Raw genomic sequence first — 12,941 nt, 5'->3', positions numbered from 1 at the left:
AAAAAAAAAAAAAAAAAAAAAGGCAAAAAAAAAAAAGTGTGCCCGCACTACCTGTTTTCATGATTTAATAGTTTTAAAATGCTACTTTGAGAAGCTGTTCTTCTGAGCCCGAGAAGGAAAGAGAGGCCTCCCGTGGAGGGGCCAGCTCTCCCCATAGCACAAAGTGAACGGAAGCAAACTCCAAAAGGCAGAGAAGCAGGGGGAGCGGAGAAGTGGGGGATCAACTGTAGAGTCCGCAAGATCCACTTAAAATGTGCAAGATACAATCACAGAGTTCATATTATCCCAGAAATAGAGAAATAGGTACAAGGCAAAAATGTCCTAAGTGTACTGTCCTAATGTATTAGGATCGCCAAAACCCCACTCCTATTTGGATGTGCTATCAAAGTACTTCCCTGAAAGCCACACGAACTATGTATATTTATATATCATATATATTAATTTATGCTTATATAACTTATTTATATGATATATAAATTAATATATATATTTAATCCAAATAAGGTAGAAGGAACGCTGACAAAACTGTATCCTGGTGATAAAGTGTCTCAAATGACATTCTGCCCTTACAGTTTCCTGGCTGCAAACAAAGGCTGGAAAATGTGGTGGGCGGCTCTTTCTAGTTCTGGTACAGGAAGAAGCATGTGTGCGCACCAAAGGCCTGCTACACAGCCTGAAAACTCCCATCAGCTGCCTCGGAGTAACAATCAGACTTGGTTCTAAACCACGTGCCCACCCACAGGCAGCGCAGGCTGATTAGGGGTGGGTTGCTTTTTGGCGGAACACATGCCCAAGGGACACAGGGTGGTCCAGTGCCTGTCGGAGTGAAACCGGAGCCAGGAAGGGGGGCGATACCCAACAGGGACGCACTCAAAGCTGGGAAGTATTTACCCCAAAGATACAGACATAGTGAAGAGAAGGGCCATATGCACCCCAATGTTCATAGCAGCATTGTCCACAATAGCTAAATTGTGGAAGGAGCCGAGATGCCCTTCAACAGATGAATGGATTAAGAAGATGTGGTCCGTATATACAATGGAATATTACTCAGCTATCAAAAAGAACGATTTCTCAACATTTGCTGCAACATGGGCGGCACTGGAGGAGATAATGCTAAGTGAAATAAGTCAAGCAGAGAAGACAATTATCATATGATTTCTCTCATCTATGGAACATAAGAACTAGGAAGATCGGTAGGGGAAGAAAGAGATAAAGAAGGGGCGGTAATCAGAAGGGGAATGAAGCATGAGAGACTATGGACTCTGAGAAACAAACTGAGGGCTTCAGAGGGGAGGGGGTGGGGGAATGGGATAGACCGGTGATGGGTAGTAAGGAGGGCACGTATTGCATGGTGCACTGGGTGTTATAAGCAACTAATGAATCATCGAACTTTACATCAGAAACCAGGGATGTACTGTATGGTGACTAACATAATATAATAAAAAAACATTAAAAAAAAAAAAGAAAAGAAACCGCAGGGAACAACGTGGGTCTTGCAAAACAGCCTGGTATTCACATTTAAAGTAAACAAAATTTTTTTTAATTTCCCTACTTCGTAATCCCTTAAGTAGTTTCAAAATGTAATTTAGCTAATTTTACTGTTCTCTCAACTTTTTAGTTAGCTCATATTAAGCTTATTGCAGTCATTCTTAACCCCTAGATTGTCTACCTTCTTACCACTTCACCCGTTTCTCCTACTCCAGCATTCATTTACATTGTAATTTTCACTTACGCACCTAGGAAATGTTCATGAATTGTCTGGTATGTATCAGGCACTGTTTCAGGTGTTGGGGCACAGTGGTGAGATCTGAGCAAACGACGGGAGATGCCTGGCCAACTCTTTTTGGCAAGTGAATTTTGAAAACGTTGATTATCACCCAACACGTGAGTATACAATCTGTCCATCAGAAGGAAGACCCTTTCTGTTATGTCTACAGGCTACATGAACTCTGTACAAAGCTTTTGCAAAGTAAAAGCAGCAGCCACTTAGAACAATATCTGGTGCAGAATAAGCTCTAAGTTCTTTACACATATTAACCAATTTAATCCTCTCGACCCATTTTACAGATGGGAACACTTGGGCCCAGCAAGCTTAAGTGACCTCTCTAAAGTTACCCAGTGGTGGATCTGGCCTTGAACCCAGGCAGCCTGGCTCCAGATTGTCTTTTTCTGAGTCCAGCGGGATTGAGGCCTCCTTAAGGTTTGCTTCTGACACAGCGGAATTTAAAACAGCAGGAGGCAAGTAGAGGCATTTGTTGGAAAACTTATATTCCAGAGAGAACTGGCAAGAAACATGGCTGATTGGCTGCCTGATAAGGATGGAATGGGCTTTGGAGAATTTCATACTGTCATGAAATAAACATGTGATTTTGACCTTCCAGAAGTGACAGAAACTATGCAAAGTATCCCATTTTTATCCTTCCCTCCTTTCAGCCTTCACTTGAGTTCGTGATGTTCTGGCAGAATTTTGCTCAAAATTGGCTGTGGCTTCCCAAGGGCTCAGTCATATACAACCTGGGACTAGGGTCACATCTACCTTTCAGACTAAAAAAAGGACTGTTATGCTGCTTGCAAAAGCTTTTAACACCTTACACAAAACCCCTCACCTTTTTTATGGATGTCGAAACTAATCTAGAAAGGTTAAGTAAGATTTGCCAAAAGCCACAGAGCTGAACCTCAATACCTTCTCTAGGCACGTAATCAACCTGTTCCTCACAACCCGTCAATCCCTGGGTCTCGGATCCCACAGTCATTACACTTATGACAAACAGTGGTCCCTGGACCACAGCACTGGCATCATCTGGGAGCTGGGTAAAAATACAGACTCGCTGGGCGCCTGGGTGGCTCAGTAGGTTAAGCGGCTGACTTCGGCTCAGGTCCTGATCTCAGGGTCCAGGGATCGAGCCTCGCCTCCTCGGGCTCCTCGCTCAGCAGGGAGCCTGCTTCTCCCTCTGCCTCTGCGCCACCTCCCCCTCCCCCTGCTCCTGCTCTCAAATAAATAAAATCTTAAAAAAAAAAAATAGAGTCTCGCAGGCCACTTGGGTGGCTCAGTCAGTTAAGTGTCAGACTCTTGATCTCAGCTCAGGGCTTGATCTCAGGGTCATGAGTTCGAGCCCTGCCCAGCGAAGAGCCTACTTAAAAAAAGTAAACGCAGGTGCAGGCCTCACCCAATCTTCCGAGTCAGTCAGCATTTTAACAAGCCTCCTCCCTCCCCCAGGTAATCCACATGAATAAAGCTGGAGAAGTGCTGGGATGGTCACTAACTCCATTTTCTAGATATTTTAGTTGTAGGAGAGGAGCCGTTGTTGACTCCATATTGGCTAGAAGCACGTCTATCTCTTGAAAGGTATCTTCCCAGGCTCGCCTTGTAATTGAACTTAAAATCAGCTTCTGACACAAAACAATCTACAGTTTGATTTAAGGTATGTCTAGGCTTTTAAGTCTCAGTCACTCCTTGGTGAGCAGATATTAAGCCTTCAGATGTAAACAAAACAAAACAAAAACCATGTTTCTTATGAGACCTGGAAAGAAATGGCCAATCCCCCATCTTTACAATGACTCCTGCTGGTGTCTTTTCTTCCGAGCAGGTTAAATGCCTTTCCCGAATCCCCCCAGTCCCTTTAGCACAGACAGCAAACAGAAATCTCAGCCCAGCTCCCACCCAAGTGAACATGAACTAGCCAAAATAATAGTAGTAACAGCTACCGCTTACGTGGTGCTTACAGTGTGTCTGGTGCTGTTTTGATAAATACCGAAAACTCACTTAATCCTCACAGCAACCCTGTTACGGATGGATACAGTGAAGCACAGAGAGGTTAAGTGGCTTGCCCAAGGCCACACAGCTAATTCGAGATGGGGATTCTAATCCAGGCTGGCTGTCTCCAGGGGCCATGCTGGTAACCAGAGCACCACAGGACCTCTCAAAAGTCAAAGCAACGCTGCCCAGGGTTCCAGGAGTCCCTTATTAAAATGCTCTCATAATAAAGCCTGATCATGTAGTTAGGAGAATGTACTTCATCTCAGAGATTGTACTTGACAGAAAAAAAGAGAGGCCGGCAGCCACTAAGACATTGTTTCACCAAGTTAAAACCTGACCTCTGGTCTCTCATTCTTGGTTGTGATCGCAAGACCATGCGGTCTGCTGCTTGGAAGTACTTGAAAATGTCTTTCTGCCTGTAACTGGAACCAGCTCCAACATTAAAATTGCATCGTGTTTTCTATAAATGAGAAGCAGTTGTGAACTCTAAGGGTTCGTGATAATGCTGGCTTTGCTTATCTGTTAAATCCGTGGTCTCATTTCACTTTTTAGCTGCAGACAGCTCTTTTCCTAAATGAAATCTTAAGGACCATTCCAATATCCATGACTGGGCAAAGCCTTGTGCTCTGGTTGGAGTAAAGGGGAAAATCTCTTGACCTCCACCATCTACCTAGGCCTGGTATAGGTAAAGAACTGAGGTTAGAGTGCAGGACGTATAAATAAACACCGGTAAGACCCGGCCAAGAATCCTGACCAACCTGTTAACCATGATATGCATACCACTGAGTGGCTGGCGAGTAGCCACTGCCAAGCCATTATCCCTGTGGGTGCATATAAGCAACATTTAAATGTACATAAATTAGTGTTTAAAAAATAGTTTTACGTGCTGACCGCCCACAGGGAGAATGGCAGAGTGGTTCCCAGTGTGTGGATGCTCTCCACTCCAGGTGGCATTTGTGGAACTGGATGTCAGGGCCCCTCCAGATCCCCGAGGAACACTTTTAACCATTTCCGTGCCCCCAGCCCAACCTTAATGGCCATTAGGTAATGACTTCGAGGAAGAGAACATGAAAGCCCAGCTCCCTTGCCCGGGGTGGGTCAGGACAACCTGCAGGCAGTCTGAACCTTTCCGAGTCCCTGTCCTCTTTGGGACTTGGCCTGAGAGGTCACCCTCGCTTGGCTCCCCTCCCTTCCCTGTCCTGGTTCCTTCTGCTGTTCTCTAGGGGCACTTCCTTTACAATCACCCGCACAGGAATTCCCAGCTCAGGGACTACCTCTGGGAAATGCCACCTAAGAGACCACGCGACCTGGCTCACTACCCAGCTGGCCATTAGCACGAATCATGTGGCCAACCCAGTGGCAGGTGTGATATGCAGCTAACGAACACAGGACTTGAGCCACATCCTTTTCCTACCGCAAATGTGTCCATAATCTTTAGCCTCGATTGGCCTGATTTGGTTATAAAGGTGGGACCCTAATCCTAAACATTATAAAGTTTCAGTGGAGAAGAATGTACAGGGCGCGGCATGTGTGGGTTAAATAAACATTCAAGTTAATCTTAAAACAACTTCCTATGATGTAGTCATGGGCTTTCCTTACTCAGCTGCGCCTGAATGATGTAAATGAATCTTCAGGGAGTGGAGTTGGTTTGGGTGCTTGTCTCTCAAAGGTCACAAACGTGCAGTACCAAGGAGCTATAAAACCGTACAATAAGTGAGAGGCCATAACTCACACACGTGCTTAGACCTTGAAAATTGCTTTTTGACCACATTTTTTATATGAGCTTGCTTTCTTGAAATTTCCCTAACTCTGTGGGTTTGTATGTAGCAAAAAAGGTCTGCGTTCCCTTAGGTTCCACGTCTTCTGACCCCTCTAACTCAAGTCCACCCCGTGGGAGGCGCACCGTGATCCACCCAGCGAGACCCCGGTGGGGCCAGCCTCGCGTGACCGCACCCGTCGGCTTTCACAAACACCTAACAGCGCGGCTCACCTTTACTCCCAGCGCTTCTCCAGAAATGACAGCAACCGTCACACCGTCCTTACTGGGTTTGGGGATTTCTTCACTCTTCAGCTCCTGGTACTGAGGCTCCACCATCTTCTCTGAGCTTCGCAAATTAACCCACAGTTGGAGGCCATGGGCTGGCTCTTCTGAGCAAGGCATCTCGGCGTGCAGAATGCCCCGGCCTGCGGTCATCCACTGCCAAGAGCAGACCAACAAGAAGGAAATGTAACCCAGCCTCTAACAAGTCTGCAGGTGGGACAGTGAGGTCACGGGGACTAAGCCAGACCCCTTACAAGTGCTGCTTTCAGGGTCCCCGGGCATCGTGAGGAACAACAAAGCAACAATGAAAAGTGCTGAAGCCATTTCCAGGGTTCCAGAAGCTCTGCAAGCTTCCTCACTTGAATTCAAAGCATCAGACCTGCAATTCACACAAATGGAAGTATCTTCTCTGTGGCGTCCGAGTCTTAGATTGGGCTCTGCGATGGGGAGCTGCAGGCGGATCGTATGCCGGGGACTGGGCTGGGGGAGAAGCCAAGCAGCAGTGCGGTTACAGCGGCCGCCCCGGCCGGTCCAACACGGAGCTCTAGCGTTGAAGGAACCTTCAGAATGGTCCCAAATTGAGACGAGGTAGCCGAGCTCTTCTATGCCCACGTGGGCACATCATTAACTGGGGGCCACGCCCCAGTGGGGAGCACAACCCTGGGAGACGCCGCTCCCGCTTCAGAGGGCGGGGCCTAGGATGGGATGCAGCTGAGAGCCTGCGGCCCTATTGGCAGCAGCTGGAGGCCACGGGCGGCGGCCCACAGATACACGCGGAGGCCCCGCATCCGCTGCACGAGCGCAGGTGGCTTGTCTCTGCTTGCCTGGTCCCGCTAAGGGAGCCCTCGCTACCTGGAGAAGCAGTAATTGCTTCCACCGTTGTGCAGATCCTTCAAGCATGTATTTCTTTATCGAGCGCTGTCCGGGGCCAGCCCCAGACACTAACCTTGGGATTGAACGATGAAGGGATGGAATGTAGCAGACAGGTTTCCTGCCTGGCCGAGCTTGGGTTCTGCCACAGAAATCCTAAGACTAGGAGTGAAGGGCAAGTATTTATTTGGGAAGTGCTGCAGAAAGCACAAGTGAAGCAGAAAGCAAGCTCGGCAAGGGAGCAAGCCAGAAAGGGGTGGGAACAAGCAGGTGCCATCTGTTGTCCCCCAGGGCTCAGTCCCACTGGGAGCCCTGAAGATGGGTGCGTGGAGAGGAGTGGAAGCTAGGGGCTTTACCCACCAACTCCCATCCCTTTTTGACAAGACTTCCGCTGGGGGTGTCGAATCCCCAGCACAGCCGGATGGGGGCACCACGGGCTTCTGTGACAGCGCATGAAATGGCCTGCCTGTTCCAGTCAGCTTACCTGAGGGCAGAACCTTCAGGCTGAGACCCAGACAAGGAGGAAGAAGTGACCTGGGGAAGGGCGAGATTCGGAAGGGAGTCCATACAAAGGGAACAGCAGGTGAAAAGACTCTGAGACCAGAATGAGCGATATCCATTCCCAGATCTGAAGGAAGGCCACTACACAGTCTAGAGTTTTCTTTATGTCACTAAATCTAAATAGATTTCCATCTACCATTTGATCAGATGATGACACATCCTAGTATGGGGGTCTGCAAACAACAGCCCGGGGCCAAAGCCAGCCTGCCACTTGATTTTGTACGTAAGTTTTACACACAGACATGCCCATTCAGTGACACGCTGTCTGCTCACATGCTGTGAAGTCAGGGCAGAGTGGTTGCCACATATGGGACCGTATGACTCACGAAGCCTAAAATACGTGCTATCCACTTCTTACAGAAAACATGCGCTTACCCCAGCTCTAACACAACATGGAGGAGGTCTCAACACCCCCCACGCAGAGCTTCTCCCATCTGATGGCAGCTCCTGGGGCTCCTCAAACACTTGGCCTCCCGTTTGTTTTCCTGTTTTGTTCATAGTTTCTCTCTCCATAGTGTCAATCTACTTTTCATACCTTGCTTATCCTTTTTTAGATACAACCTAGTTTGGCAGGAACTTTAATACGTTCAGCCCACCCTTTGGATTCAGAGGAGGAGAACCGATTTCTCTTTTCAACCTCGCTATTTACTAGCTCTGAGAGCATGGACATCTTTTCTTACATCTTTAAATCCCCATTCTCTCATGTCATTTTATTTATTTTTTTGAAGATTTTATTTATTTATTTGAGAGAGAGCAAGAGAGATCACAGAGGGAAAGGAAGAGAGAGAAGAAGACTCGCCACTGAGCAGGGAGCCCGATGTGGGGCTCGATCCCAGGACCCCGGGATCATGACCTGAGATGAAGGCAGATGCTTAACCAACTGAGCCACCCAAGCACCCCCATTCTCTCTTTTTAAAAATGAGGTAGAAAGAATACTTACTTTAGAGAGATTATGCATATGAAAATGCTTTCAGTTTCATGTTCACTGAAACATAATTCAAATATCTGCAGTTAAAATTCCACACAATATGTAAATAATCCCAGAAAGTTCTTGACATAGAGTTCAGACTTACAAACCCAGCAAAAAAATACCCAAGAGTTCCTGGGGATTCTAATTCTAACATGTCTCAAACAAGCCAAGGATGGTGGCAAGATTTGGATCATGGTCTTAAATGACAACACCTACCCCTTGCAAACAAGTTGAAAGACAGAGTAAATTGTCACAGGGCACCTGGGTGGCTTAGTGGGTTAAGCGTCCAACTCTTGGTTTCACCTCAGGTGGTGAATCTCAGGGTCCTGGGATCGAGCCCTGCATCAGGCTCCGTGCTCAGCTTGGAGTCTGTTTGGGATTCTCTCTCTGCCCCTCCCCCTGTCCTCACTCTCTCTCTCTCTTTCTCTCAAATAAATAAATAAAATCTTTTTTAAAAAAGAGTGAATTGTCACAGATGCAGCAGGAAGGCCTAGAAAGATGAGGACTGAAACTGGTACACTGAATTTGGCAATGGGGACATCCTGAGTGACCACTGCCTGAAGAGCCTCCGTAGCCATTTGGGTGGATGTTGAGAGAGGCCACCCTGATTTCTGTGAGTGAAGGATGAAATGGAAGATGAGGAAGTTAAGACAATCATCCTTGATTATGCTTTTGAGAAATGTAAGAGAAAGACTCGTTGGGAACTAAAAAGTGATTGAGGGGGTCAAGGAAATCTTGAGAGAATGTAAGAAACCCGTGCAGTTTTCTAGGCTGAGTGGGAGGATCCACAGAATGGAAGAGGTCAAAAGTTTGAGAGAGAGGGAGCAAAGCGTGAATGTACTGGAACTGGGTGAGAGCAAGCATGCACACCCAGAGGCCATTAAACCATCAACAATTGTTTGCTGTTGGCCATACCTGCAGGTCTCCTGGGTTCATCTGACCAACGTGTCCACAGAAGTCTTCATGGGCCATGCTGCCACCCTCCAGGAGGTAAGATACCTTTGACAAAACAAGCAGAAGAAAAAGTAGGTGTTCGGCAGCTATGAAGAACAGTTCACTTCTGCAGAAAATGTGCTGAGGAAAGTGTCTGGAGTGACCAAGACAGTAGTGCAAGCTGAGGGAATGAATCTCCAGTGAAAGGACCATACGAGCCCATACAATGTCTCTGAGAGAATTCCAAATAGGAGCCCCTTCTTCCATGTAGATGCAGCCCTGAGCATGCCAGAGTTCACAGCCAGCTGACAGAAGCCCCCTCTTGTCCCCTCAGCCCACCATGATGGGTCCTAGAGCTCAGAATGAAAGAGGCATCCCCCTTTGAAATAGCAGGGCTGTGTTACCAAGGCCATGTTCAGCCAGGCAGGTGGGACAATAGATTTCAGGTCTCCACACCTTCCCCTAGAAGCTGATTTGAGAAATCCAAAGACAATGTGTTTCCAACACCAGGCATACAGACTCAGGTAGCTGCTCGATAAACACAAGCGAAACGTCAAATGAATTCATATAAATTAAAGTCAACTTTTCCAGGGGCATGGCCATACTAAATCTAAGAATGGAAAGAAATTCTGTGTTGTCAGACAGAGAAGCCATTAGCTACGTGTAGTTATTTAAATTTAATTAGAGTGGAACAAAATTAAAAATTCAGCTCCTCAGTTGCACCAGCCACATTTCAAGTGACAAACCCCTGGTTCTCCCCTTCCTTTTAGGTAATCAGCCTGCCCACGGAGAGCAAGTCCCTCTGGGAGGGGCCGGCCCCCATGGCAGTGGCCTTCACAGGTCCGTCACAGCCAGTGAGAGCTGATAAAGTCTGCCTAATTTTCGCCAACATATGGTATTTGGAAGCTCAACTGCATGCAGATAGAAGCCACATTCTCCAATATCAGCTTTGTCAGAAATAAGGTATTTTTTTGTGTCCGCCATCTTTCTACTCTTACATCTTCTCAACTGGCTCAGAATTCATGCCGGGAAAATAGGTCATCATTTACTCTGCCTCCTCATACCCCAAACGAAGGGCAATTAAAGCCCCGCCTGCTGTCAAGCTGTTGAAATCTTATATGACAGCCTTATAATAACCCCCCTTCGTGAGCCAACTTTATTGGATGCCAGTTCCTGAAACCAAAGACTTATATAGAGCGCTTAGGACAGCAGAAATCAGGGCTGGCTGACATGAGGACCCTTCATGTGTCATCCTGCCAAACAACGACACTGAGGTGCACTGTGTACAGAATGGTCTCGGCAGCAACCTTTATCCCAGCAGGTGACAGGCAGACGGCTATGGAAATTGGAGGTTCTAGGTTGTGATGGTTAATTTCATGTGTCAACCTGACTGGGCTAAGGGATGGCCAGTTACATGGTAAAATGGAACTTGCTATACTAATGGCAACAGTGCAACACTAGCACAGGAAGAGAAGAGACCCATTTGCATGGGCAATTTATACATGATGACGGGAATTCCAGATTCGTGGGGCAAGGACGCATTTCCCAATAAATGGTGTTGGAACACAACTGACTGACCACATGAGAAAAGAGAGTAAGCCCCCACCATATATGGCAACGGGTTCCAAATGGATGAAGATTTAAATGTTAAAAACGCACTTCTGAGATTTAAATCTACAGAGACAACAAGAATACAAAATGTCAGCACAAATCTATCTTTGCAGTGTTTATTATGATAGCAGAAAGACAGGAACAACCTGGATGGTGGGTCTACTAGGGTACACTCACCTAATTATGGTACCGCCATACAAGAGAATATTATGCAACTGTTAAAAAGTGACGTAGATCTTTATTCACTGACATGGAAAAATGAAATACCATTTAATCAAAAAAAGGTTACTGAAGAGCAATTTTATTGAAAGACTTCTCATATAGTGATGGGTTTAAATGGGTTCATTTAAATAAAACTGTATCTCGTCATGTTAGGGTGTGTGTAGAGATGCCCGGATGGACACAACAAAACGTGGACAGTGGTCATCTCCAGATGGTGGAATTGCAAGTACCTTTTATTATATCCTCTTTCCACTTTTCTGATAGTTTGGGTCTTCTGCAATGAGTAGGTTACTTTTTTACAACGGAAACAACTTTTGTATCTTGCGGAAATTATAAAGATGCTAACACTAATCAGTGAATGAAGTGATATGCTTTATTCTGCAGAGATGCTGGTATTTGTTTCCTCTTTAGGTGAACTGGGGCTGGCCAGGAGGGCATGAGACAGTAGGGAAAATACAAAGAATTGGAAGAATAGCGCCATACTATGTGAGAGGACAATGTAGCTAGCTCCGACTTCAATACGTTGCTGGGCAGAAAAGACCTAGAATTATCATAGAGGCCAACATAGGAATGAAGCACTTAGGACCTCATTCAAAGGTTAAAAATTGAAGAGGACCAAAAAGTCAAACTAGAAGGAGCAGTGTCTAGAATTGCTTTCCTTTTCCTGTTATGCATGCATTTTTAATTAAAATAACTGCATAATGAAGGCAATTTTCATTCTGTTTGGGCTGAAGCTTTGGGTTCTCAAAGGAGTCTCTTTCCAATCATATTCCTTCCATCCCCAAAGTTTTTTCAATTATCCAAGCCTAGGGACTTTCATGTTGTTAATCATCTAAAAATATGTCAGGCAACTTTAAAAAGTAAATTGTGGTGAGCATGACTCATTTAAAGATGAAAATTTACAGAGACACCAAAAGAGGTTTGCGTGTGTGTGTGTGTGTGTGTTTTGCAAGTTTTATTTTAGAAAGCAATGTCAACGCTGTTTCGAAAAGATGCAAGATGGTTATCTCCACTTTTCCTCTGCTTTTTCAGTGTGGATGTCCTCTTTTCTCTGGTAATACAAAAGTAAACATCATGTCTCCCATCCTAAATACTATAAAATCTGAATTAGAGAAGTCTGGTCAATGAAGCTTTACAGAGTTCATAATGCCTGCCTTTTACTACTTAAAGCAAAAACCATACTTTTAGCCATCGGGCGGGGAAAAAAATTAGAAACCAATGACCCCCTATTTATGATGGTCTTTTATTTTATTTATTTATTTATTTTTAAGTGCCATAAATGCTACACTGAGACCTTAAGTATAAATCAAGGCCTGCAGAGGATTTTTTTTTAAACTCAAGCAGTACTCTGAGAGTTGACACAATCCAGATGATTTTTCGGGACATTACATAATCGCAAACACCTGGAGAATGGCCGTGGGTGGTTGACGGAACTGGGAGTGTTATGTTTAAACTCAAGAGTTGCGTGTGTCTCATTAAGAAATCTGTAATCTGAAACAGGTGTTTTCTTAAAGGACTTGCCATGCACCCTGATGCCGCTCAGTCCTTTCCTCCTTCTTAGTCCCAAACTTTCCATGGATCTTCACGAACCAGTTTTGCTTCCTTGTCAGTTCTTACTTCTTGGTACGTTCGTGTATTCGGGAGAAAGACACGAGGCCAAAACAGGAACGAAAGAAAAGGGGCACTGGCAATGGGAAATTTAAGAGCTGTCCATTAATTCTGAAGAATTACAGCACAAGACAGAGTAAAGTTCGTTGCTTCTTTCTGGCTGGTATTTAGAAGGACGAGTGTGAAGATCTCATTCAATGTTTCTAGATGCAAGACTTCTTCTTTAAAGCAAAACGTTTATATCATAGATAAAACTATGTTTACTTTTAATCTGAACAGGCCCCAAATCATGGCTTTTTTTTTCTACTGGTAGCTGAGTAGGAAAAAGAGAAAAACAAAACAAAAACATGGGTTGGGGCCATGGCTGT

At 45.5% G+C, this 12,941-nt stretch overlaps 1 protein-coding gene across 3 annotated transcripts in view; it reads right to left on the bottom strand.

Annotated features, from left to right (window-relative positions):
- PIR (pirin) overlaps positions 1–12,941 on the bottom strand; it is a 108,824-nt gene that overhangs the window by 66,224 nt on the left and 29,659 nt on the right. For all 3 annotated transcript variants that reach the window (XM_008696391.2, XM_008696392.2, XM_008696393.2), the window contains 2 exons: positions 9,115–9,198; positions 5,748–5,954 (listed from right to left, as the gene is read on the bottom strand). In XM_008696391.2, the coding sequence (XP_008694613.1) occupies positions 5,748–5,954; positions 9,115–9,198 (291 nt within the window). The remainder of the gene's footprint in view (positions 1–5,747; positions 5,955–9,114; positions 9,199–12,941) is intronic.

This window comes from Ursus maritimus, assembly GCF_017311325.1.
Source record: "Ursus maritimus isolate PB19 chromosome X unlocalized genomic scaffold, ASM1731132v1 scaffold_X1, whole genome shotgun sequence".
NCBI lineage: Eukaryota > Metazoa > Chordata > Mammalia > Carnivora > Ursidae > Ursus > Ursus maritimus.
This window is presented reverse-complemented; position numbering and strand designations above follow the sequence as displayed.